This window comes from Otolemur garnettii, unplaced genomic scaffold, assembly GCF_000181295.1.
Source record: "Otolemur garnettii isolate 467f Iridium unplaced genomic scaffold, OtoGar3 scaffold00006, whole genome shotgun sequence".
Taxonomy (NCBI): domain Eukaryota; kingdom Metazoa; phylum Chordata; class Mammalia; order Primates; family Galagidae; genus Otolemur; species Otolemur garnettii.
Genome location: NW_003852401.1, coordinates 22,365,949 through 22,392,777, shown reverse-complemented (window position 1 = coordinate 22,392,777; position 26,829 = coordinate 22,365,949). Strand labels below are relative to the sequence as shown.

The window sequence follows — 26,829 nt, the reverse complement described above, 5'->3', positions numbered from 1 at the left end:
CAAGGGATGGGGAGGCACCCAGGGACGAGTAGCCAGGGGAGGCCATTAATTCCCATAGGCCTGAGTGGGCAGCTGGGGGAAACAGTGTTAGCACAGTCCCGAGGCAGGGACCAAATGACAGGACCCAAGTGGCCACAGAGAAAGAGCTACTGCCAGAGGTTGATGAGGCAGGGAAAAGACAGAGACTCCAGCCTCCTTCTCTTTCCACCCTTAGGACCTGCAGCCAGTGTTTCTCTTTGGGCAAACCCAGCCAATGCCAGAGAGCAGGGAACCCTGGGTCAGCCCCCTGCACACAGAGCAGGACAAGGAAGGACAAAAGGGGAACCCAGGGAAAACTGGCCCAGACCAGTGCCATGCTGAAAAGTTTTCTCAGGACATGGATAAGAAGTGTTGGAAAGATACAAAGTCTATGAACACAGCAGAGAAGTTATTTCAATGAGGCTGGTGACCCTGGTGGCTGCCACTTATGGGCACTGTGGGAAGTGGGAGGTAACAATGGCTCCCATGAACTCTGTTTGTCACTCTCTCCCAACATGACCCCTCTCCTGCCCTTGCTCCTTCCCAGAAGCCTATCCCCTTGGTCACCACATCTAGAGGGCTTTGCCAGGAGGTCAGGTGTGGTTGATAGCACCCAGAATACCTGTGACACCTTCTCTGTCTCTGTACCTATCATTTAGGATTCTTCTAATTATAACAGAAAACCTGGTTCAAATAGGCTTAATCAAGTAAGGTTGGGGGTGACATAGAGAATTTATGGCTTAAATAAGAGTCCAGCAATAAAAACTGTCTTTAGGCACAGCTGGACTCAGGGGTCCAGACAGTATCATCTGGACTTGTTCTCTTTACTCAAGTCTCTGCACTCCTGTGCTGTTTCCATTCCCAGGCAAGATGTCTCCCTTTTGAAGAGATAGCTGCCAGCACAGCTCCCAGTTCCACACCCAGCAGGAAAGAGAAAGGTTCTGATCCCTATCAGCTCAAACCAGATTCCTGGGCCTTAGCCTGAGGCCCACTCAGCCCTAATTGGGTCATGGCCCCATTCTTCAATATGGTCTTGGGATTAAAGGAATGTGATGATTGGCCAGATTGAAGACACTCCCTCATCCTACACTGTTCCCCCAAACTTAAGAACTCATTACAGGTTCAGCCGCACTGGAGGCAGACTGAGTGATGGGGATTGGGCCTTTCACAGCAGGGATGATGAGTATGGGTGGTGATGAAAACAAAATCTTTGCCTTTTACCTGTCGTGCTCCTGTGGCATTTCCTGAAAGCAGCTAATACTCATAGGTTAAACTTTATTTAGTTCATAGGGTTATACAAACCACTGAAGTTGTTTAGTTACTACCACATAGTTTGAGATCAATTCAACTTCTTAGAAAACATTTTAAAGTCTGAGAGAAGTGTCTTAGTCTGTTTGAGCTGCTATAACAAAATGTCATAGACTGACAGCTTATAATAAACAGCAGAAATGTTTCACAGTCCTGGAGTCTGGGAAATCCAGGATCAAGGTGTGAGCAGTCAGTGTCTGATGAGAGACCACTTTCTGGTTCATGGGTGGTGTGCTCTAGCTATGTCTTCACCTGGTAGAGGGGACAGGCAGCTATTGATATGCACAAAACTTGAGTCACTCTTAAAGTCATTATACTCAGTGAAAGAAGCCAGTCTCCAAGGTTATATAGAATATGATTCCATCTATATGATAGTCTCAAAAAGATCCTTGGATGCTAGAGGTTAGGAGTAGGGAGAAGGTGTAATTTTAAAGGTAGAGTTTTGGGAGGTGACGAAACTATTCTACACTCTAGTTTTGATGGTGCTTATAAGAATTTTAACACATATAAAAAACCATGGAACTGTACACTAAAAAAGGCAGTTTTACTGTATGATAAATACACTTAAACACACACCCCTTAAGAGTCAGTCCATACACATCCAGCATTTGCAAGAGGTGGTCTGTTTAAAGATGAGGAATTCTTGCTTTCTGATGGTTCCTTATCCTTGCAAAGAACAAAGCTTTTAGTGGCCTATTGCTACCCTAGTTCCCACTGAGGATATCTGACTTAATTGTTTTGGTACTGTTAGGCATGGACAGTACAGGAACTTCTTAACTGGACATCTGCTAGGCCAGCTAGGGCCTCCCTGGTTCTCTGGCTTGGGGACACATGTGCCACATAGGTTATGGAGAAGGTTGGGAAGGCTTTCCAGTGCCCTTGAGCTGAGTTTTGAAGTAGCCAAAACATTAATCAGGTAAATGAAAGAGCAGAGGGAGCAATAGCCAAAGCTCAAAGACAGGGGCATGGGCAGGCTGATGCAGTGGGGCTGGGGCTGGGGCAGGCCCAGGAGCTGGCATGCCACCCTCTGTCAGGGAACCAGAGGAAGGGCTTTCAGCAATTGACTCAGGGGGATTTGCATTTTGGAAAGATGGCTCTGGCTTTGGTTTTCAGGATGAATTGGCAGAGACCAAGATTGGAAGCAGGAAGAGCTTTACAAAGTTGATAAAATAGTCTTCATGAGAAATGAGGCAGCCCTGAACCAAGGCAATGTCAGTGAGGACAGAAGCGACAGAGACAGATTTGAAAGTGATTTGACCCGTAAAATCAGCAGAACTTGGTATGTGGCAGGAGACATGAGATCATCTAGGATGTCTCCCCAGTGTACCACTTTGGGCCCAAAGTGTTCCTGTGGGGTCTTAGGCACATCACATCGTGCACTTGTGCCTCTTCTAGAAATGGGATTACTTCATAGAGTTGCTGTGAAGATCAGAGTTCATTACGCTTAACCCAGTGCCTGGTATGTGGTAAGCCTCCAAAAAATGTTTGCAGATAACACAGTTTAGGGATATATACATTTTTTTTGATAAGTCACCCCCAGATCTAGAGGCTTAATGTAACAACCATCATATCATTATTGCTCATGGCTCTGAAGGCTGGCCGGGCTCAGATAGGCAGTTCTCACACCTGGGGCTGGGGCTATTGAAAGGCCATGGTTATCTGCTGCCTGGGTGGAGAGGACAGAGATTTCATTTACTGATGGGAAGATTATCAGATATTCTGTGGAACTATTTTTAAACCATCAGGGGAGCCAGATGAAAAGACTGAGGGTATTTTGGGGTGGGGGTGGCACAGGAAAAAAAAGATAAAATTTATTTTTCCCCATTAGAACCCATATCGAGCCATATATTCAGGTAGAGATTTCCAGAAGGTAAGTATATATTGAGTTTCCATTTGGAAAACAGAATGAGGAAGGAGGTAGAGGTAGAAATGGAGGCTATCAGAACAGATGGGGTTGCCCTGGGAGAGTGTGCAGGCCAAGAAGAGGGCAGAAGCTGAAACCCTTGGTGGACATCAACATTGATGTGGAGCAAAATGTCAAAAGCTAGAGAGACGAGAGCTTACTCACCCTGGCTCACTTCCTCCAGATGGCCATCTGGGTCTCAGCCTCCTTGTGGCAAAAAAGAAGGCTTAGCAAGCCTGGACCCTTGGTTGCCCAGACCCAATGTCTTCTCCCTTCTCTCTCAGCAGGCTGCTGACAGTCAGAATCACCTCCTTGCTCCAAAGGCAAAGGTGTGTCACCCAGGGGTGTGGGGATCTGATTGCTTCTACCGTATGCATTTCTAGTGTGGGACAAGGAGTTAGAGCCTTTGCCCTCCTCTGAGTCAGGTGTTTTCCCTGCAGTGAAAGGGTCTCTGTACAGGTCATTTGGAAACTTCCTCCTCTCCAACCACTTCCGACTGTCCTTTGGAATTCAAGCCATATCCCAGTAGTTAGCCACAGTTCCAGATCTTGTAGAGAACCACATTGGTGCAAGGACTAACCTGGTTCCTTTTTTGTGAGTTGCCATAGGGAAAGAGGAAGGGACCTGCAATCTGTGACAGAGCAGATTCCCAAACAGGTGTGTGGGCCTTCAGAACCAAACTCCTCACCCACAGCATCCATCCAAAAGTTCCCATCACCAGTGGGAACTTAGCAGGAACAAACCTGAACATTTGACAGCTGAATACAATATACCCCAGCTGGCTCCTGACAGATCGCCCTAGAGTCTGGTTTGGTTTGAGCAAGCACTTGAAATAAAACAGGGTTTTCCGTGGGGACATGGCAGAGTCAGAATGGCTTCTTTCGACCCCCATTTCTTTCTGGGAAACGAGGTAAATTAATGAACTGACTCATACTCCCTGTCATCCAGTCTCTGAAATAATCCCCTCTTTACCATCTCACCAAACCTTTCTCTGACCCAAAGCATGGACCGGGATTCTCATTCTTCTTCTACCTTTAATCTCTCCCACTCCCAGGGAAGCTCCTTTTCCATTTTCCAACCCATGGGCTTCACTGCTTGATTTTCCGATTCTAATCCATCCTACACACCTCAGCAGCGTTTATTTCCAGCCTAGGCCCGCCCTTATGCAAACCTGTTCAGTGGCTACTCGTTATCTGGACTAATAGCTAATCTTTGTAGATTATTTATAGTTTGACACTTGGTTCATCAACGTTTAATCATCACAATGACCCTGCTCATACAGAAGGGATCTAAGGGTCACAGATATATAAATTCTCCTCCTTGGAATTCAGAGCCTTTCCTGGTATATCCCAAGTGACGTTTCTAGTCTTAGGTTTCTAAACCACCCTTCCGCCAAACTATTGACTGCCACACTCTTATCATGTCTTCCTGGAGGGAATAGAACTTAAGGTCAGGCAGACCTGGAGGCTGGTTGTATCACCCTGGCTAAGTTTCCTAACCTCACTTCCATTATTTTTTTTTTTAATCTATAAATTACAGGCTAGATAAGACTTGACAATTAAATGCAGCAATACATGACGAAGTGTTTGGGACAGTGGACACTTGACACATGTTAGTTTCTTCTCCCCCAGTCCCCTCTGTCTTTGGGCGCTCTCTTCACTCTCTTCCTTCCCTCTTCTGTGGTCCCTGGTCAAGTCCTGCTTTCACATTGGAGGTACATCTGAAATTCTGCCTTTTTTTTTTTTTTCAGTTTTTGTCTGGGGCTGGGTTTGAACCCACCACCTCCAGCATATGGGGCCAGCACCCTACTCCTTTGAGTGCCATAGGCACCACCCAATTCTGCCTTTCTTAATCCTGTCTAATGGGAATTTCAAGGATAGCCTTGAACTTCAGCAATTTTAGGATAGTCGTTCTTATAGATAAGCACATTCTCTGTTATCACCCATACGTCCCGTCCTGCCCTGCCTACAAGAATATAAATTCTCAGTGGCAGGAGCAGCAACTTCTCTTTGACCTTCCTTCCTATGGTGCTAGCCCAAAGAAGTCTCCCAGATAACATTGGGAGAGAAAGATTGAGTCGAGACCACAGGAGGCTTCGTGTGTTCATCATGCAGACTTCCTGTGATACTTGCTTTCAAATTTGTTTTCAGCTGAAGCCTGGTGGTTTTCCCCATTCTGTTACTCTGTACCAGAATGAAAGACAACATCCCAGGAAGAAACTGGCTAGTGGAGGGATTTGGGATGACCTTACAGAATTTAACAATTATTTTTAAGCTTTTGTTAAACATTTTAAAAATTTAGGTTAGTGGGTGGCCCCCATGGTTCAAAGGAGTAGGGCACCGGCCTCATATGCCAGAGGTGGCGGGTTCGAACCCAGCCCTGGCCAAAAACTACCAAAAAAAAAAAAAAAATTTAGTTATACACAAAGACCCAGGTTCCTAGTTTCTCTTAGGAAATTCAGAAGACACCCTGGCCCCTCATTTCCATGTGACAGTGCTTGGTAGGAACTGTCAGGACCATCACAGACCCCACAGGCCTGCTTGCCTGACTACTACTTCCCTAACCCCTGTAGTCTTAAGTGTTTGAAATCTCTGATGTCAGCTGTGAAAATCACTGAAATGTTTTTAAACTCTAAAAACAGAGTTGTTCTTCTTTTTGATTTTAGGACAGTTGACCAAGGGGATGTTATTTCCCAGAGTGGTGAAAATGTTCTTCTTCTATTGCTTGTTTTTAAAATGCCTTTGTGCTCTCAGTCTGCAGTCATCTTTCCCTTGCTTGGAATCTGGAGTGGTGTAGGCTTTATGGTCTGGTCCAGCTCCAGCCACCTGTTGATGTGGTATCGGTGGCTTCTTTCAGATGGAAGGGCGGTCACTCCCATTCTGCCCACCAGGGTGGAGTGAAGAAGGCCAGGTCAGGTCGCTCTGCTGTCTCTGTGGCCTCTCGGCACAAGTCCCTCCACTCACTCAGGGGAAAGGTAGAAGAGATAAGGAAGGAAGAAAGAAGAAAATTGTCTCACTTTATGATTTCTCACATTTAAGACCTTGAGTCTCCAAGTCAAGTATCACTCCTTCTCGGTGTATTACAAAATTAAGACACACAGAGGCTTTTATTTACCCTGTGTCCCATAGCTAGAAGTTACCAGATGAGTAGAGTTTGGGCCCAGTTGGATCTCACTTGCGACGTGTTTTCCCAATATTCTGTCTGCCTTAGGATCTTCAAGCTTTCCTGTGGGTTTCTATGACTGATATTCACACAACTGTTCATTAGTTTCAAGACAATTACTATCTGAGCTGAAATAAAACTTTAGTTGCTACCTGCTCTAAATAGAAGATTCTGTTCAACCGCGCACTAGGAGTATGTCTTTAGGCCTCCAAATTTTACACCATAAATAACACTATAATTTGAATGATCTACAAGGAAAGGAGAATGAATAAGAGTAATAGATATATACATTCTAAAGTAATAATAACGCATGACATTGGTTTAGGTCATAAAGTGCTTTTTATGTACTTTTTCTCGTTTGGTTCTCCTAACAGTTTCAAGGTACCTTCCCTGAAGTTTTTAGATAAAGCAATAAAAAAGCAGAAGGATGAAATGACATAGCTAAGTAGGTATATAGAAGAAATGGAATTAGAATCCAGATTCTTAACTCCTCTTTCCATTATCTGATCCTGCTTAGTTTTCACCTACACCAGAGAATAAGTTAATTTTGAAAGCCCTAGCCTTTCTACTTTTGCTGATGTTATTATCATCTGTCCTTACCATTCAGTTATAGCTAAAACTTACTGAGACTTCCTCCAGGCCAGAGGCAGGGCTGTATCCTGTGCATTCATTATTTCACTTATTGCTCTTGACACCTATATGACATAGACACTTTTCATACCCCCCTCCCATTCAACTGATGAGGATATTGATGCTTCGAGGGTCAAGTAGCTTACTTAAGGTTACACCACTAATAATTGGTTGAGTAAACTCAACTCCTGATCTGGGTGACTCATAGAAATTTCTACTGTGTCTTTTCCTTAAACCACCTGGGAACCAGGACTATGTTTCCTCCACCGAGCTTTAGCAAAATAGTTGTATACAGCTACCTGAGTCATTTATAACAGCTGAGTTTTTCTAGGCCAATAGTTTTTATTTTTCTTTTCTTATAAGGATCATACTGTTCTCACACTGATCCTAGTTTTCCACTGGCCTTTTTGATTCATTTTTATATATAGTAATTGAAAATTAAGTTCTCAAGCATCTCCTTTGTGGGCTATGAACCACAATCTGTAATCACAACTTTTCTTTAAATTGATCATCTTCTTTTGAGCTGTTAATAAACATGTCTGGCTTCGTTTGGGTTTTCAAGTTGTTATTTCCAGATGGTGGGACTTTCAGATCTGATAAGCTCACACACATCCTACTAAGTGGAAGTTTGAGCAGAATGCCACATCCTTGGCAGTCTTTGTGCTGTTAGTACAATGAGGAAAAGAAAAAAGTTGCCTTATGTTCTTGTCATCTCTCCTACTTTATGAAAAAGACATCAGTTGTCAACCACTTGGATGGAAATGAATCACATTTATCATCATTGTCTACTTTTCTATATTCCCAATTCTATAAATGAACCGAAAAAAATGGTTCATTTACTTTCTGCCTCCAGATTTACCTGTTCTGGACATTTCATATAAATGGAATCATATAATGTGTGGCCTATTGTGTGTGGTTTATTTTACTTAATGATAATGTATTCAAGGCTTATCCATGCCGTAACATGTATTACTACCTTATTCCTTTTTGTAGCTGAGTAATATTCCATTGGATAGATATACAACACTATCCAATAATAAGTTGATGGACATTTAGATTGTTTGTACTTTGGGGCTATTATAAATAATATTGCTATGAACATTTCCTAGGAAAGTTTTTCTGTGAGGACATGTTTTTATTTCTGTTGGGTATATATCTAGGAATATCTAGGAATAGAATTGTTGGGTCATATGGTAACTCTAGCTTTTTAAGGAGCTGCCAAACAATTTTCCATGGAGTCTGCACCATGTTACATTCCCACCAACAACGCAGATATATTCCAGCGTCTTCACATCTTCACCAACACATGTAATTTTCTGGGGCTTGTGGGTTTTCTTTTAAGTAGCCATCTTAAGGAGTAGGAAGTGGTATCTCAGGTGGTTGTGATTTATATTTTTGGAATGACTATATGATGTTGGACATCTTTTCATGTGCTTATTGCCCATTTGTATATCTTCTTTGAGTGGCCATTCAGATTCTTTGCCTATTTTAAGAAATTGGGTTGTGTGTGTCTTTGATTGTTGAGTCGTAAGAGCTTCTTATCAGATATTTGATTTACATATTTGCCTTTCTTGAATCAATTATAAACTCAAGAAAATCTGTTATTTTGCTACCATATTGTAAAGCTTGTTTGTCTCTACCAGGTCCTAACTCCCATTAGTATTGGAGAGATCACCAGAATTTATCCTCAAACATGGGGACTGGGGTAAGAAGGAAGCATTTTGTTCGCAGAGGGTTTCACTTTTGAGTCATTCATTAATCCTCACCACCACTTTGAGGAAAGTCATGGTCAACATTTCCTACAGTGGAAAGTGCTGTGTGGGTTGAGGGTGCACATCATGGCAAAAGCTTGTGGGTTTATCACATTTGTATCCATGGCTGAATGGAGACATTGGTTTTGCTTCAAAATTGCTCTTAAAAATTCTGGAGTGGGCTCGGCACCTGTGGCTCAAGAGGCTAAGGCGCCAGCCACATACACCTAAGGTGGCGGGTTCAAATCCAGCCTTGGCCTGCCAAAACAACAAGGATGGCTGCAACCAAAAAATAGCCAGGTGTTGTGGTGGGCACCTGTGGTCCCAGCTACTTGGGAGGCGGAGGCAGGAGACTCTCTTGAGCCCAGGAGTTGGAGGTTGCTGTGAGCTGTGATGCCATAGCACTCTCCCCAGGGGGATAGCTTGAGGCTCGGTCTCAAAAAAAAAAAAAAATTCTGGAGTGAGCCCCCACCATCTTCCTGGAAGAGTGTTTACAGCACATTTCTTCTTATCAAGATGAGTTTGCCTCTTTGAAGTGGTGTGATTGGAAACTTCATAATGGCTGGCTGGTCTCATTTTCCCTCATTCAGACTCTATTTAAGCCCTGCACATCTTGTGGGATGCCCAGAACCCCACCCTGAGATAGAGTAAGGAGAGCGCAGCTGAAGAAGGTGCCTAAGTGGGGGAGAGACATCTCTCCCACTTAGTTATTTGTTCAGGACATTTACAAAGGAAGCAGCCCCTTTGGGGCATGCTGGTTGAACCCTACCTTACTGTCCGGCTGCTTGAGGCTTGCAGCCAGGTCTTTCTGCTCTGTCAAGGTGGATGTTACCATTATCAGCAAGGTCTTCTGTTTGTCTCTCTAGGCTCCTTTACTTCTTTGTTACTCTAAGCATGGTTCTACTGAATCTGAACCTACCTTTTAACCAGATCCCCAGGTGACTCGTGTGCACATTGAAGTTTAAGGAGCAGAGCTTCATGTTCAGTTCTCTTATTACTGCACATCTCATGTGGTTACTCAGTCTTTGTCTGTGTGAATCAGCCTTCCTCTTTCTTTTCACGGGTTTGGCCTGGTGTCCTCCTCACGCCATCCTAGTCCTGGCCGCTGCTTCTTGGTAAAGAAAACTAACACCTTGATCAATTGGAATTTCCCTGAAGTACTCTGGGGCTTGTATAACTCCATAGAAATCCTGAGGTAGGTACCTATTTGTGTTTCCTCTGGAGCCTCACCAGCCATCTCTCCTTCGTCCTCCTCCCCCGCCCCCCACTTTCTTCCCGCAGTTTGCTACTTCCACCTTCCGTTGTTCCTTGTGGCCCCACTGATTCCTGCCTCTGCTGGGTCGGCTCTCTTATGGGCCCTCTCTGAGGGAAGGGGTCCTTTATCAACCATTTTTATATCTTCACTCCCCTCCTGGACCCAACACAAACAGTAAATATTTGCAGAATTTAATTAGGTTATTGAATACATTGGAAATTGTTTCAGAAGACACCAGAAAAAGTTAAATGCCTTTTCTTCTAGTATCACTTTTATTTCAGTGATATCCAGCAGTAACTGTATACCAGTCAACAAACGGAACGTTCCTGGCTCTCTTGTGTATCCTAATTTTAACTCTGAAATTTTTAATTCATAATTTAAAGACTAAAAATAGACATTTCTCTATCAAAATAAATGCAGCTGACTGAGGGAAGAATTTTGTAAATTTAGTCAGTTACACTGAAAATATTTTATATTAATTTCTCCCCTCAACTTCTGACTCTACTGCTTTTTACCTCTGTAACCATGGCTTACCTGCCAGACCCAAAACCGATTTAAGCGTTTCATGAAAAAAAAAAAAAAATTCTGTAAACAGTATAGGGCCTATAACCACAGCAAACATGTATTAACTGTACTTAATGTGTGAGCCAGGTACTTTTTATGCTAAGCCCTTTACATATTATCTCATTGTTAACTCTCCTAATGCTTCCGTGGGGTTGATAATCCATTATTCCCATTGTTATAAATAAGGAAACAGAGGCACAGATTGCAGGCTAAGTATTTGCCCAAGATTACCCAGCTAATAAGGTGGGAAGGCCAGGATCTGAACAGTCTGCCCACAGAGCCTCCCTCCTGAAGAGCTGCTGCTGAATTAGTTTCTTCCTTCAAAATGCCTTGTGATTTAACATGCCTTGTTTCGTCGTGAACATTAAAGGCTCTTTGATTATTCACTACTCTCATCCAAAGTTCCCCATTCATCAATAATTGTTATCTAATTGATTCCATGATCTTACATGGGAGTGCTTAGCAGAGCAATGATTACTTTAATCTACAGGTCCTTGACATAGCAAGAGCTTTCCTATATATTGTGTAACTCTCAGTGTTAACCTGCATTAACTCTATTATCCATCTTAAAAGGGACATATTACAAAGGGTAAGGAATAAATAATTGATGGTGGTGTCACATCTAGTAATATGGTAGTTGAGCGAATAAAGGTGAATTCTCCTACCATCTCAAATACGTAGAAATATAACACTCCCCTACAAAGTATTATAAGGTTAAGCCCAAACTTAAGAAGAAGTGAAGGAACATCCCCATGTGCCAAATATAAAAAGGGAACTCAAAGCCAGAAATATAAACAAGAGCTGATGCTGGTCTAGACCTATCTCAGTCTGTATTGCATTGCTATAGCAGAATATCTGAGACTAACTTACAAAGAAAAGAGGTTTATTTAGCTATAGGCATGTAGGCTAAGCAATTCAAGGGTCTTCAAAGAAGAGAAGTGGAACTGGGAGAGTCCATGGAAGGCTGGAGTTGGAACGGCTTTAGGTAGGTGTAGTAGGACTCTGGGCCTAAAGATTAGAAGGAGCAAGTCCAGGTAGAGATGATAATGGACATACAGAGGCCTTATCCTCTCTGTGTCCAATGTCAGCATTAATGTATGTGTCTGCTTTCACACTCCTGTCTGTTGAAGACTTTTGTGCTGTGTCATAACTTGATAGAGAAAGTCCAAGATGAAGCAGACATCTGCAGAGGCAAAACCCAAGTGCCATCCTGGCTTTATCAGATCAGTGAAAATTAATTTAATCTCACCAGAGCAAGAACTCACTACTCCAAGAATGACAATAACCCCTACATGAGGGTTCCACCTTTGTAACCCAAGCACCACTCGCTAGGCCTCACCTTCAATACCTCTTCCACACTGAGGATCAGATTTCAGTGTGGATTTTGGTAGAGACCAAAAAACCATTTCCAAACCATAGCAAAACCCAATTACAGGCCTGAATGATGAGAGAAAGAGATTTTAATATTCCTAATGGGAAAAGAGATAGGCTCTTGGCCCATCTGAGTGAAAGAAAGAATCAGACCGTCACATAAAGCCTAGAACCACAAAATTAGGCCCTGCCCTTAGAAAGAAGAGCAGAAAAATTCTACTCTACTCAGTGACTCAGGAAAGCCTCAGGAAAGCTTACCATTTGTCCATGGATAAAAGTAAGGGGGAAAGAGTGTACCTATGAGAAAATTAAAACCCAGAGTTACACTTTGCTGAATGCATGGTCTGAACTTATACCACCGTATAATGCTGACTTCCAAAGCTGAAAAACTTTTATGAAAACTACACTGGAGGCCTTAAAACTCCAACAAAATCAAGTAACCTATAGAGACACTCTCGCAACTCAAAAAAGCCAACTCCTCCCCCCCAAAAGACCAGCTTATAATGACAAATTATAGACTGCACAGAAAAGGACACAGCAGAAGAATAGGTGTCTCCAAACTGGAGATGATAACAACAATCTGAAAGAATATATACTAAATATGTTTTAAATGATTACAGAAAAATACACGGTCTAGTGGAAAATGGAAAAATGATAGTGTAGACCTCTAATGATGAAACTTGGAGTAGATTTAAAACTCAGTGGATAAATTAAACATCCAAGAAACATAGCTGATGTAAGCATTCGTAAACTGCAGGACAGATCTGAGAAAATCAGTCAAAATGCCTCAGAGAGGTAAGGAGAAACATAAAAAGCCCCCAAGTCCTCATACATTTGGATACTGAAAAGCATATTTTTTGAAAAGTTTAAGTTCAAAGAAGAAATCACAAAAGAAGCTATAAGACATTTAAAATTGAACAACAGTGGAAATACTGTATGATAATTTGTGGGACGCCAGGGCAGGATTTAGGAGGAAATGTCTTAAATGCATATATTGAATAAAGAAAACAAAGCTAATGGGCTAAGCAATCAACTCAAAAAGTTAGAAAAAGAACAGAGTAAACCTAAAAAATATTACAAAGAAAGAAATTATTAGAGAAGCAGAAAATAGGGACTGGGGTCTGGAATACTTAATAGCATGTTAAATGGGCTAGACCTACTTGTATTAAAATTAATAAGTCTCAAAACATTATGAAAAAAACTCAAGGGAATACATCCAAACTGATACCATATAAGTCAGATTTTCAAACACAAATAGCATAATACATTTTAAGGAATAGAGATACATGCATAAAAACATGGACAAAAATGTATGTTCAAAATAGTGATGATAGCTGTGAAGAGGGAAAAAAGATTAGAAATGGGGGAGGTAGGATGGACTCCAAACCATAATGATTTATTTGGGGCAAAAAAAATCTGTAAGAAATTTGATAAAATGCTAAAGCAGTGGTTCTCAACCTTCCTAATGCCGTGACCCTTTAAAACAGTTCCTCATGTTGTGGTGACCCCTCAAATATAAAATTATTTTCATTGCTAGCAACAGCAAGAGTTGAACAGCATTAGGAAGGTTGAGAACCACTGTGCTAAAGATTTACTCACTTTTCAACCCAACTGGTCTGCTGTGGCATACTGGTGTGCCATGGGAGATCTTAGGTGTGCCATGAAACTTTTTAAAGATCATTAATTAAATTATTTTTGAAAGAAGTTCAAAGTACAGTAAATACATTCTTCTTTTTTACTCTTTTGTGTGTGTGTGTGATCAACATAATTGAAATGTACCATGGAAGTTTAACTTATAGGTTCAAGTGTGCCATGATATAAAAAAAAGGTTGAAAAATGCTGATCTAGATGGTGGGTTTTCTTTGAAATATTTCAGAATAATACTTTCTTTAAACATCAACAATTCAGATTCTATGGATGGAATAGAATTCCAATAAAATTGTCGAGAAATAAAATTGATGCCAGTGTTGCAGGAGGTTTTACTCTATGTGGCTAAGTTGTGGGAAGGGGTATAAAGTAGGTGCGGTAGGCAGTTGTAAGATAGTCCCCAAGATTTCCACCTCTTGGCATACATGCCTATGGGATCTTCCTTTAAGTGTGAATATGATGGGATTTCACTTCTGTAATTAGGTTATGTTATGTGGCAAGGGTGATGGGATTTTGCAAATGTGATTAGGGTCCCTAATCAGATGATTTTGAGGTTATCAACAAGAAGAATATCTTGTTTAGGCCGGACTTGATCTGATGAAGACCCTTAAAAGAGAGCCTGGGCCCACCTGAGGACATTCTATTGCTGCCTCTAGAGAGATGAGCCTCCATGTTTGAGGCAGCCACATGGCAAGGAACAGTGGGGGCCTCTAGGTGCTGAGAAAACAGCTGTTGATAGCCAGTAAGAAATCAGGGACTTCACTCCTGCAGCCCCAGGGCAGCAAGTCCTAGGAACAACCACAGGAGCTTGGAAGAGAGCCCTAAGCTCCAGAAAGGGATGCAGCCCTGCTGACACCTGGACTGCAGCCTTGTGAGACCCTGGGCAGAGGACCTAGCGAAGCTGTGCCCAGGTGACTCACCCACAGAAATTTTGAGATAAATTTTGAGTGTTCTTTTAAGCCACTACATTTATGATCAGTAGATACCACTACCCTGCTGTGTAAAAACAGTTTTTAAACTGAAGTTTAAAACTGAAACTCTATAAACAGTGCTGGTTTTATTATGGTATTGATTATTCACACTTTATCTGAACCTCTATGATCAATAAACTGGACTCTTACAATGTATTACATTTACTATCTTGCTCAACCTTCTCTTGGAATACAATTTTGATTGAGATCATCAGACTTTCATTTTAGATAAAATTCCTAGAAAAGATCCACAGAAATTGTTTCTAAGCCTACATAACAAGTAAATATGACAGTACCCACCCAATGCAATGTCTGTGCAAATGTCTCCCCCATTTGGAGTTTGAAATTTGAGACCATGATGTCCTGTTGTTGTTTCAAAGCAGTACCATGGGGTTTACCCCCTTGAAGGAGCAGATGTTCTGAGTATCTGTCATGGTGAGTCTTCTGAAAAGAAGTAGGAATTGGAACTTGACCTTTAGAGTATGTAGGAATTGAAGCTGCTCATGGAGAAGGACCAGAAGCACACCTGAAGACTTTCTGATTGGGGTCACCACCAAGAATGAAGGAGCCCTGGCATCTTGTTACCTAGTTTGCCCTAAGCATGTGACCTTTTATGTTTATTTCCCTCCTGTCACTCCCTAGCTTTTTTGAAAGTCTCATTTAAACTTTCTAGTCTGGTCTCTACTGTGCTAGGTGTATTAAGAGAATGGACACTTTGATGCATTGGGTCATGATGTGGTGATAGTGCTAATTGGTGGGAGTTCCCTAAAGGAAAAGCATCTCTGGGAACAAGATGCTTAATAATCAAGATATTTATTAAAAATACAAGGTAGATTTTCTTATTGTTCGAGAGTGTTATTGTTTAAGAAGGTGGGAAGAAGCAAAACTGGCTGATGTTCTGATTTACAGAGATGATGCCAGATCTTTGATAAACAGACCCCTGACTTGAACGGGTCATGTTCCTCCTTGGACCCTCTGAGTTGGCTTCACTGCCCTCACCTCCTCAGTTGCCTTTATGTCACTGACACCTGTATCAACATGCCTTGCCCACATCTCTTTCCTGTGTTCTCTACTGATGTATCTTTCTTCATTAAGCATCTTCTCCTCAGCATCCATCTAAAAATAAATTCATCATCCTTCTCCAGAACTACCCAAATCCCGCATTGTGGTGGGTATCACCACTTACCATGTTGCCCAAGCTAGAAAACCAGCAGGAATTCCTGAGTGCCACTTTCTTCCTCATCTCTTCCTTTCTCCTCTTCAGAAACTCTCACCTGGAATCCCAGCAGTGGCTTCCTAATTGGTGTCCCTGCCTGCAGCATTTACTCCCTGCTTTCTAATTGACAACTCCTCAGTGGCTTCCCGCTGCCTTCAGGGTCAACTTCTAATCCCTAGCTTGGTGTAAGGGGTCCTTCACCATCTGCTGCTTCGGACTTGTGCAGTTTCCCATCCTCCTACCTAATCGCTGTCCTACTGAATTGCTTGAAGGCATTCAAATGTGCCACAATTTCCGAACTCCAAGTATTTGCAGTGTTCTTTCCGAAATGTCTTTTCCTTTCTCCTTTTCTTTCTTTTTTTTTTTTTTTCTTTTCTGTCTTATTAACTCTTACTTCCCTTTTCCCTGGGCACCTCTACCCTCTCAAAGAGACTTTTACCTCCCTGCTAGCCCTCTTACCCTTGTGTTAAAATGGTTTGTCTGCCTCTCGGAGGTGACTCCTTGAGGGCAGAGGGCATGGCACAATGTGCCACAATACCTGTTTGTGTAGGTGTTGGACAAACGTTTGATACTTACCAGTGAGTGGAATAATGAACCTACATCTGCATGAACCGATGACTGTGGGGATGGACAGGTTTAGGGAGAAGTGAAGGATGAAGGAGATAAGCAGTAGCCTCTGTCATTGTCAGAATGGAGCTCTCATTTTTTTAAATGTATATTTGAGTGGTTACTTCACCGCACTAGGGTTGTTTTGCTCGCAGTCTCTGTGCCTGGTCCCTGTTAGAGTTCTGAGTCATTTGCAAGATGACTGCTTTGAGAGAGTAGAGTTGGACAGTGAAGCACATTTTGTGCATGAATTTTCTTATTTATTTAGCCCGAATAGGCTGAGAGAGTAACTTGAATATTGAATGCCTTCCTAAACATGCACCATAAATAAGGGAAAGGGAATGACCTGACTCCTTCCCTTATCTTGCTCTTGTTTTTATTTGGATTGACAGAAAGGTGGAGGTTTAGGGAGACGGAATTAGGAAGGGATGGGGAACATACCCAGAAGAGGGCCCAACCTTTCCTTTTAGATTCCATAGTATAACAAGCTCTGATGTCTGCGTGGTGGACAAGAGAATATTGCGGATACTCAGAATTCTGGATAATTAGACTGTCAAACCCTCTAATATAGACTACTAATTTTTCAAAGCATTGAAAGCACAACTAAGTGGTAATGATGCAGAATAAAAATGCACTCTTTGATTTAGGAGCCGCTCCTGAGAGAAGCAGCAGTCTCAATGGGCACGTAGGTGCTGGCTTAGCACAGTAATATGCCAGAGAGAAACTGTACTTTCTATGAACCCAAATCTCTTCCCTAGAGAAGCCCATTAGATCCTCACCAGAATCGACTTTCTTCCTGAGTCAGACTAAATTCTTAATTGTGGGTGGTAGACAAAAAGGGAAAGATGATTCAGTGCAAACAATCAGTGCTATTGACAAAACAGTGCCAACCACATTTCCTATTGATAATGGACAGAGTCATCCACGTAGGAAAACATTTCTTATAGCAATAATAACAAAATTGTGTTTTTTACCTCCTCCCTTTCAAATCCTCTAGCACTCTACATAGTACTTGGCATATAGTTGGATGTTAACACTGTTAGTTAATTATTGATTTTATTGAATTTGGATACCACAGCGAATATGCTTAATGCACTTTCTTCCCATAAACCTGAAAGTGCATCATATTTCATGCTTGCCTCCTTTAGTTGTTACGAAAAGTCAGCAGCCTTCCACAAAATTGGCAAGAATTAAAGTGTTTCATGGTTGGTGGTCAAGAAGCAAGTCCATCCACATGTAAAAAGATGGAGATATTTAGTGGGGGGGGGGGAATATTCATGACACAATGGCAAATGAAAAATACTTAAAAAATAAGAAAACACATGCCACACCATAGATGAACCTTGAAACATGATACCAAGTAAAAGAAGCCAGATGCAAAGACCATGTGTTATATGGCTCCGTTTATGTGAAATGCCAGATTAGGCAAATCAAAGAAGACAGAAAGGTAAGTGGTGACCAGGAGCCCTTGCAAGGGGAAATGGGGTTTCTTTTGGGGGTGATAGAAATGTTCTGGCATTAGATAATGATGATGATTGTGCAACACTGTGAATGTGTTAAAAGCCAACGAATTATACACTTTAAAATGACAAATTTTATGTCATGGGGATTTTATCTTAATTTAAAAATTACCCCCAAATCCCCAATAGTTATATAGCGATTAAAAATTACAAGAGGCTGGACACCGTGGCTCATGCCAGTAATCCTAGCATTTTAGGAGGCTGAAGCAGGAGGATCGCTTGAGGCCAACAGTTTGAGACCAGCCTGAGCCAAGAGTGAGACTCCATCTTTACAAAAGATAAAAAAATTAGCCAGGTGTGTTGGCATACATCTGTAGTCCCAGCTACTTGGGAGACTGAGGCAGGAGGATGGCTTGGCTCAGGAATTTAAAGTTCCTATGAGCTATGATGATGCCGTTGCACTCTAGCCTGGGAAACAGAGTAAGATTCTGTCTCAAATAAATGGAAATTAATTAATTAATTAAAAATAATTATAAGTGATAATTCATTTGCAGGGCCTAATGGGTAGAATGTGCTTGATATTGTTAACTATCCTGGTTAACCTTCATAGTATACGGAAAGACAAGAACAACTTTCACCTTGTATGAATTTGAGTTGGTGAGTTATAGATGAATTTTTGTACTTATATTTATTTCCGGTAGAGCAATGATCATGTATTGCTAGTATAGTAAATACTTTGTTCAAGGATTTGGAAACAAAAAAATAAAAGTTTTACGGAATCCGACATCTGTTTTTTAAGCCACAGTTTCTCCTGAAGAACTTGCATTGGTGGAGCTGCTCCCTTTTTAGGGAGGGAGAAAAAGATGAGAGATGGGTACAAATATATTACAGCACAAGAATGGGATAGAGCAACCATCTCGCCATTGATCCAGCATCTACACATAGTCATTTGTTAATAAATACTCATCTAATACTTTGTCATCATCAGTGTTTATCTTAGACTAGTTCCCACAGGGCAAAAAGGCACATAGTTAAATTGCTTAAAATAGTGCCTAGCATAATAGTATGACTAGATAACTACTAACATGATAATTAAAAATATTTTCCTTTTCCAATAATTCTTTATTTAATCAAGCCCAAATTTATTTGTGTACTGCAGGACTATTCTAGAGCTTTGATTAAAAACACCACTGAAGATTTTAATCTCTTTTCTGCACATATCCCCAAGCAGGAGCAATACTGTTTTCAATAAGTCTGAGTCACATGCAATTCAGCTATTCTTCCAGCTTTGTTTTATAACTGAAAAAGTGTGTGTGCACAGGAATAAGGATCGGTTAAGACTAGGGAAAAAATGGGAGAGGGGAGATGAGATAAGCTGACATAATGATACTATATGTGACTTTTTGTTCCTTTCTGATTTCCAGTATTGCTTCTTCCTGAACAATATTTTTTTAATCAACTTAGAAATAAAGAATGAGTCACTTAACCAGTTTGATGAGAATATTTCAAATTGTATATGAAAACACCACACTGTACCCTATGATTGCATTAATGTACACAGCTATGATTTAATTAAAAAAAAAAAAAAAAAGAATGAGTCACCTCAGAACCTCTGAGACAAGGCTGCTGGACCGTCAGGTTTTTAAAACAACCAGAGCATGAAGAGATGACATTTTATTCATCTTCTATTTTAAAATTGCATCTTTGAACTTGAATTTGAAGAATTCCTAGCTGAGGTCTTGGTTGTTCTCCACCTGTGTTTCTTTTCTTGCCTATTTTACCAACATACTTAGGTTTGGCATAAAAGCTGGAGAAGATTTGTACACTTTCTTTGGAACTGAGATCATGTGATCTCATTTTAAAGTGGAGGAAACAGAGGCTCAGAGGTGATCATAGCCTCTGGGGCATTAAAAAAGACCAACTAACCTACAACAACTAACCGAGCCCTTTCCCCACCACTTGCCAGTAGGAGAGGTTGAAGTCATGGCCCAGGTTACACAGCTCGCAAGTGATGGAACCTCAAGATGAGCCTGCTCGTCTAACCCCAGTGTTCTTCCCCAGCTACCCCTACCCTGTTTGGGATTAACTTGCTTGGCAGGAGAAGGAGGAGGCCCAAGAATAGTGTCCTAGGTCCACTGCTGGGGGGCTGCGGGGGTCCAGGTGACTACCTTTGAAAACTCCTTGTTGGCCCTGCAGAAGTCCTATTTAGAATTATACCATTCGGGGAGGTTCTTGACCTTCACCTTCCCTAGTTCTGGGAGTGGCTCTACCAGGTGGGCTGGGCCTGCACATCCTCAGGAGGACAGGTCTTCCCAGAAGCCTTGAACTCTGGGAACCTCTCCACAGTCCTTAATCCAGTCCAAAGTTCTGACTCTGTTAATGGGTAAGAATGGGTTGTGCCCTGTGAGATCTGACCTCATCTGGGGACCTGAAATTTCTTCCAGTGATTTTCCTTGTCCTGAATCTGCTATTTCTGTACTTGTTTGAGACCAAGATAAAGTTCCCCCATTTATAAGGTGTAACTCCTAGGTGAGGTCATTCACCAGCCACTTCTTGTTCTTGAGGGTCTCAGGATAACATTTCTGAATCCCCCAACTGCTTTTCCAGCACTAGGTTGGCATTTCTATTCTTCTTTTTAGGAAAAAAAGAAAAGAGAGAGAAAGAGAGAAATACTAGAGAGCAATTTCTGGTACTCAGTTGTGAGAACAGCCTTAATAGAGAGTGTTAATTGCCAAATACAGTAACCTATTCATTGTGCATGCCACCTTTAGTTCTCTCAAACTACCCCACCTGACAACTCTCATAAAAACCCAGATCTGGCCAAAGGCTGAAAAATAGCAAGTACATTTCTAACTGCCCTGCATTCATTTGGGGGTGGAGATGATTAAAGGCACAGTTAATCATTAGTAATATAAACCCTAAGATCGGGGCACATGGGGTTCTTTTGCTACTCAACAGAGTGCTTTTATGGCTGGTTTTTGAGCACAGACACATCTTTATTTTTACATACTGAGCTTTCTTTGACATAGGAGACAAAAATTTCTTAAAGCAATCTAAATAGTATGAGAGAAAATGTTTGTTTTTTAAATCCTTGAGCATTACAGAGTATCCTCACGGCATAATATAGGTGTGTTCATATAGAACAGCTGAACACAGGCAGTCTATGCAGCAAGAAGTAAGTGCATCGAGCTTTCAGAATTTACTTAAAATATTTTGAATCTTGATGTTCTTAACCTTGCAGGAGTCTCTAACACTAGTTTTTAAAATATGAACCAAACAGGACATAATAGAGACGTTTTTTCTTTGTCTTAGGTACATTTTGGAAAATGTTTATGTGTATAGGTTTGTTCCAAAAATGATTTAAGATTGTGCATTGGCGATTCAGTAGTGTATACTGAAATGCATTTAGCAGTGTAGCACAAAATAAAGAGATCAAGGCAAAAGTGGAATATGTCGGAAAATAAAATTAAGCTAAGGATAAGGTTATTATGGAAGATGTATCTTGGGAGGTTCATCTGTTTGGTCTACTAGAGGGCATGGGAAAGATATGTGAATTTAAATGAAAATTCTTACTATTGATCATAATTCATATCTCTTTTCATTGCCCTAAAGTTGAGGGGTTTTGGGGGGTTTTTTTTGTTTGTTTTTTGAGATAGAGCCTCAAGCTGTCACCCTGGGTAGCATGCTGTGACATCACAGCTCACAGCAACCTCCAACTCCTGGGCTTAAGCGATTCTCCTGCCTCTGCCTCCTAAGTAGCTGGGACTACAGGTGCCCACCACAACCCTGGCTATTTTTTGGTTGCAGCCATCATTGTTGTTTGGCGGCCCAGGCTGGATTTGAACTCTCCAGCTCAGGTATGTGGCTGGCGCCTTAGCCGCTTGAGCCACAGGCACGGAGCCACGCCCTAGAGTTTTTAACTGTGCCCAAACAACTCTGGGTTTTCACAAACACGTTATTTTAGCCTGTGAATTTGCGTATCTGGTGATATTCTCCTTGAATCTTCCCATCCTTTAGTCATTTCATTTCCAATTAGCAGGTCACCCATCAGGGGATGATGAAAGGAAGAAGATGTGGAAGGCATTCCAACTTATTTATTTCTTGGTTTTAAAAAGAGGTGTGTGTATTGAGGGGAAGGGTGAGTAAGGCCATTAGATTAAAGAAGAGATAGTAAAAATGTGTTATTTTCAGTTATCAAAAGGTCACACAGCTGAAGGATTTCATGTAGATATCTTGTGAAGGGAAAGCATTGGGAGCAGGGACAGCATTTCTTAAAAGTAAATGTGTCCCTACACTCATGTAATTATAAACCTGCTAGTACAAGGTACACGGGATCAGAAGCTTCGTAAAAAAATCTCTTGATCAGATAAACCTGAATGGGTCGTTATCTAAAAATCACCGAAAGGAATGCAAAGCATTAAAGAGCAGTGTTGTAAAATTACAAAATTATAAAAGAGGGAAAAGTATTTATCATAAACATCTACCATAACAGGAGCACTTAATATAAAAATATGAGAACAATTAAAAGCGATATGTAAACTATAAAATAAATATTTCTGCAAGTTGACAAAAAAATAAAGGTAATGCGTGAAAACAAAATAGTTACATTGGGTTAACTAATGTTGTTAGTTATTTGCAAATGTCTATGTAAGCTGTTTCTTTTTTCACAGCGTTCTTTGTTGTTAGTTGTTATATAATATACTTGATGGGGAAGAAGGGACAACAACGCTTTCATGTTGAGAGTACTTCTGACAAATTTACTGAATAATGTGGACTTTCTGCTCCCTCTCTTTTAAAATACAGCTTTTTTAAAGTCAAAATTTTATAGACTCATGGGAGATTACCATTTTCCTTGCATTTTTCTGGTATTGTTCCATCAAAATGTGTACAGGAAAACTCAACAATGTTCTTCTTTTCGTCTTTCCAACTCTTGGTTTTCTTAGGCATTATCATCGGAGTCTTGGTTCGAGAACACAGCAAGCTCTCAAATTTGGAGAAATTCTACTTTGCTTTTCCTGGAGAAATTCTAATGAGGATGCTGAAACTCATCATTTTGCCATTAATTATATCCAGCATGATTACAGGTACCTTGCAAAATGGGTGTTCTCCATGATTACTTAAAAGCCTTTACCTACGTTGTTCTTTTGTAATTATGAGAAAAGTCAGAATACACTAGATACCTCCCTCTCCCCCACCCCACTCCTCAACTTGGGTGGGGAGCTTTCATTATTCTCAAAGTAGCTTAGCTGTGTTGTGTTGTGCCTACAGGACTGCCTGGCATAGCTCAAATCTTCATTCAACCAAGTATATGATGACTTGGGAGGAAGATAGCATTTTCAGACATACACATAGAATGCTATCTAGGGCACAGAAAGAATAAAAAGCACATTTATTTGGTCACAGCAGCATCAGCTAGCATCCTCAAGAAAAATGTGGTTGTCAGTTTTTCTCAGTTCTCTGTAGGCACTCACTTGTTTCCCACTGCAGCTGTCCCACCCCAGCTGTCCCACCCCTAACCTCTCTGCAGGGTCCTTCTCCCCTCCACTCCTTACCCCCCTCTGCTGCCCCATAGACCTCAGGACATGCTACATATCTGCCCTGGAAGGCTGGCGGCTGCCATGGGGCCCAGCGGCCAAGTTCTGGCAGAAAGGTTTTAATACAGGTTGTGCTGTATCTTAAAAGCCTGGTATTTTTAAATCTGAACGTGCAATACAGTTAAATTTGAAAACAATATTTTCCTTATTGACTGTGATATTACAGGTTCTTATGAAAAGCAAGCTAGAGATAGAGATTAAGCTTGTTTACAAAAGCATCATTCATCTGAGTACAAGTTTCTCTCTGCGTTTTTCATAGTTTCTTATATTTATCTTGATTCTGGCAGTTGGAAAAATGTGGCATAACAATCACTAGTGTTGTCAGTTTGAAATCCAGGTTGTATGTAAACGTGCAGTTAGGGGTCTTCACATACCTTCTTCTAGGACATTTTTCTCCACTGGCACTGAAAGACCTGGTACTAATCTTTGTAGAGTATGGGGCATGAGCTAGGGAAAGGAGGGGTGGGTGTCAAGATCTGCTGCCTCCAGCAACTGCATTGCTTGAAGAGCTGTCACATTGGCCAGTGAACCTCCCGAATGCCAAAGGTTGGTCAAACTGAGTCCCTCAGTAGCTTTGTTCTTAAGTGTTCTTGGTGTGCTAGCTTATAAGAAGTCTAAAGAAGGTATTTAATTTATTTTACTCTGTATTTAATCACATTTGCAAATGTCTGTTTTTAAGCCCAATAGCTTTACAAACAAAGCAGCAAACCAGTTGGTTGTACTATATAATGTTTGTTTAGCTTTAAATTGTCATAAGCATTTAAAAATTAGAAAATTGTATATAATCTCCAGATTTCTGGCTCTCCCTAAAAAGAATTAAGATCTGACATTACTAGACCCATGTTTCCCTATACCAGCAGTGGTCTGGAGCCAAGACACAGTTACTCCATTTAGTTGGAGCTAAAGCATTTGAGGATGGCCCAGTCCCCACCTCTCCCTATTGCCTAATGCTTTATCTACCTCACTCTTTTATATTATCTGCATGGCCCTTGCAGACATTTCAATTATAACCCCTTAGAATTTTCTCCATACCAAAGATTCTTAATCTTTTCATGGGCTCCTTTGAGAACATTAAATCTCTGGACTCCATCCCAAGACAAATATTCATAATTTTACATATATACAATATTTTGCATGCAGCTACACAAGGTGCATAAACCACCTGAAAAATAATACTATTTAATTATTGTGTCTATGGAGAAAAGTATAGAATATTGGTTCAAATTAGGCAGCAAATCTAAAGCTCATGTAGTAAACCAGGTTTTAAAAGAAAAGGTAAAAATACATATGTGAATTTACTAATTCTACATTGGATGTTTGAAAACATGTGCCATTCTTGGCTGTTAACAACTAGTGATATTTTTGTGGTCTGGGTGTTTCATGTGCTGTCTCAGCCTCACAAATAATCTAGGAAAGTAATTTGCAACTCAGAACATTCCACTGACCTAGCCCAGCTGCTTTCTAAGCTATAGCACAACTTCCAGCAGCTAGTCAAGAGCTGGAGAGAGCAAGCAAAATCACCACCCTTTCTTTTAATGTAGAGCAGTGAAATAGTCAAGGATACAGAGATTCAAGAGACATGAACCAAGTGAGGTGGGGGGGGGGGCAGGGAATGATGCCATATACATGCTTTAAATTGTCAGATTAAAGGGAAAAAATAGCAATACTAATATTGGCACTGTTGTGGGGAAATGAGTTCATTTATACATTTTCAGTTACCATATAAATTTGGAACTAGTTTTCTGGAGGACAATTGGAACATGTTCTGATCCTTCCACCTACTAATGCTACTTCTCAGAATTTATCATAAAGATAGAATGAGAGGTATGTTCTAACATTTAGGTACAAGGATATTAATGGTATCATTTTTAATAATGGTAATAAAATATAAGTGGTCTGAATGATGGTATACCCATAAATTAGAATACTATGCAACTATAAAAAATATTGTTTTGGAAACATATTTAATAACATGGAAATAGTCCTAATACAGTGTAAAGTGGGAAAATAAAATATATATCAAGATATTATGTACAATCCAAGTTTTGTTTAAATCCATTTGTTTATATATCCATTTTTAATAGTTGGTATCAAAACAAAAAAGTTAATAGTGATTCAGTCTGGGTGGTGATTAAATCTTTACATTTATATGTTATTTTTGTTTTATGTGTTTACATTTGTGTTATTTTGTGAAAGAGATGGCAGTAGACTCTGTTCTGTGATTTTCCAACTTTGCCTCTGGTAGTTTCTCTGCTCCCCGTCTCCCATCTCTGCTCGCTGCTCCCACTAGCTCAGTGCCAACTTTCCCCTGGTATGTGGCTCCTCTCCACAAGCCCTGCAGTGGTCTTCAGCCTCCCCACCCAGAAGGTGGTCAAAGAAAATACACAAGAAGGGTTGTCTCACATTGCAAAAGTCTTCATAAGTCCAGCAGGCCAATAGCTTAACTTATGCATTTACTAGGCCAAAGGAGGATGTGGGAAGCTGGGGGGCGTTGAATGAGTCCCCTAAGAATACATAATTTAGAGGCAAAAAAAAAAAAAAAGAAAAACAGCTAAATTGAGACCCAAGATTAATAATCTGTGCTCCTGCCTAAAGGAAACTCTCCTGCCAAATTAACAGATAGAAAAAACATCTGCCATCCAAGCCTCTAGTGACATAAAAATACTTTCTGTAGCTCAGTGGGTAGGGTGCTGGCCATATACTCCAAAGCTGGCTGGTTTGAACATGACCCAGGCCTGCTAAAGAACAATGACAACTGCAACAACAACAACAACAAAATGGCTGGGCATTGTGGCAGGTGCCTGTAGTCCCAGCTGCTTGGGAAGCTGAGGCAAGAAAATTGCTTAAGCCCTGGAGTTTGAGGTTGCTGTGAGCTGTGATGCCATGGCACTCTACGGAGGGAGACATAGACTCTGTCTAAAAAAAAAAAGAAAGACAAAAAAACTTTCTAGCTATTTTTTTTAAATAAAAGGAAGAATTCTTTTTTATGTGAGGTTAAGTCATAGTAATTAGAGAAATTTGTTGATAATTTTTTAAAGGTGATAATGGCACATAGTTGTATTAGAAAATGTCACTTTTTAAAATGTATATGGAATTATACAGGGATGAAAGACATGTCTCAAATTTAGCTTTAAAACAGGGGAAAAATAAGAGGAAAACCACACAGTTGGTATAACCTTTTCAGAGACAGATGGTGGGCATAACAGATAGACTCCTACATATGATTTACATCCTGAAGAACATACTCCTGCCATGCCCAGGAATATCTGTGTGGGACCTGGTAACATTTAGGTTTGTGCACTGTATTGATGTCAAACCACCAGAGGAATTGCAGAGGAAATATGAACACACCTAAGAATTATAGCTCTACAAT

The 26,829-nt window shown here is 40.8% G+C and overlaps 1 protein-coding gene across 1 annotated transcript in view; it reads left to right on the top strand.

Annotated features, from left to right (window-relative positions):
- SLC1A1 (solute carrier family 1 member 1) overlaps positions 1-26,829 on the top strand; it is a 76,004-nt gene that overhangs the window by 16,513 nt on the left and 32,662 nt on the right. Inside the window, exon 2 of the mRNA XM_012812845.2 lies at positions 22,806-22,946. Within this exon, the coding sequence (XP_012668299.2) occupies positions 22,806-22,946 (141 nt within the window). The remainder of the gene's footprint in view (positions 1-22,805; positions 22,947-26,829) is intronic.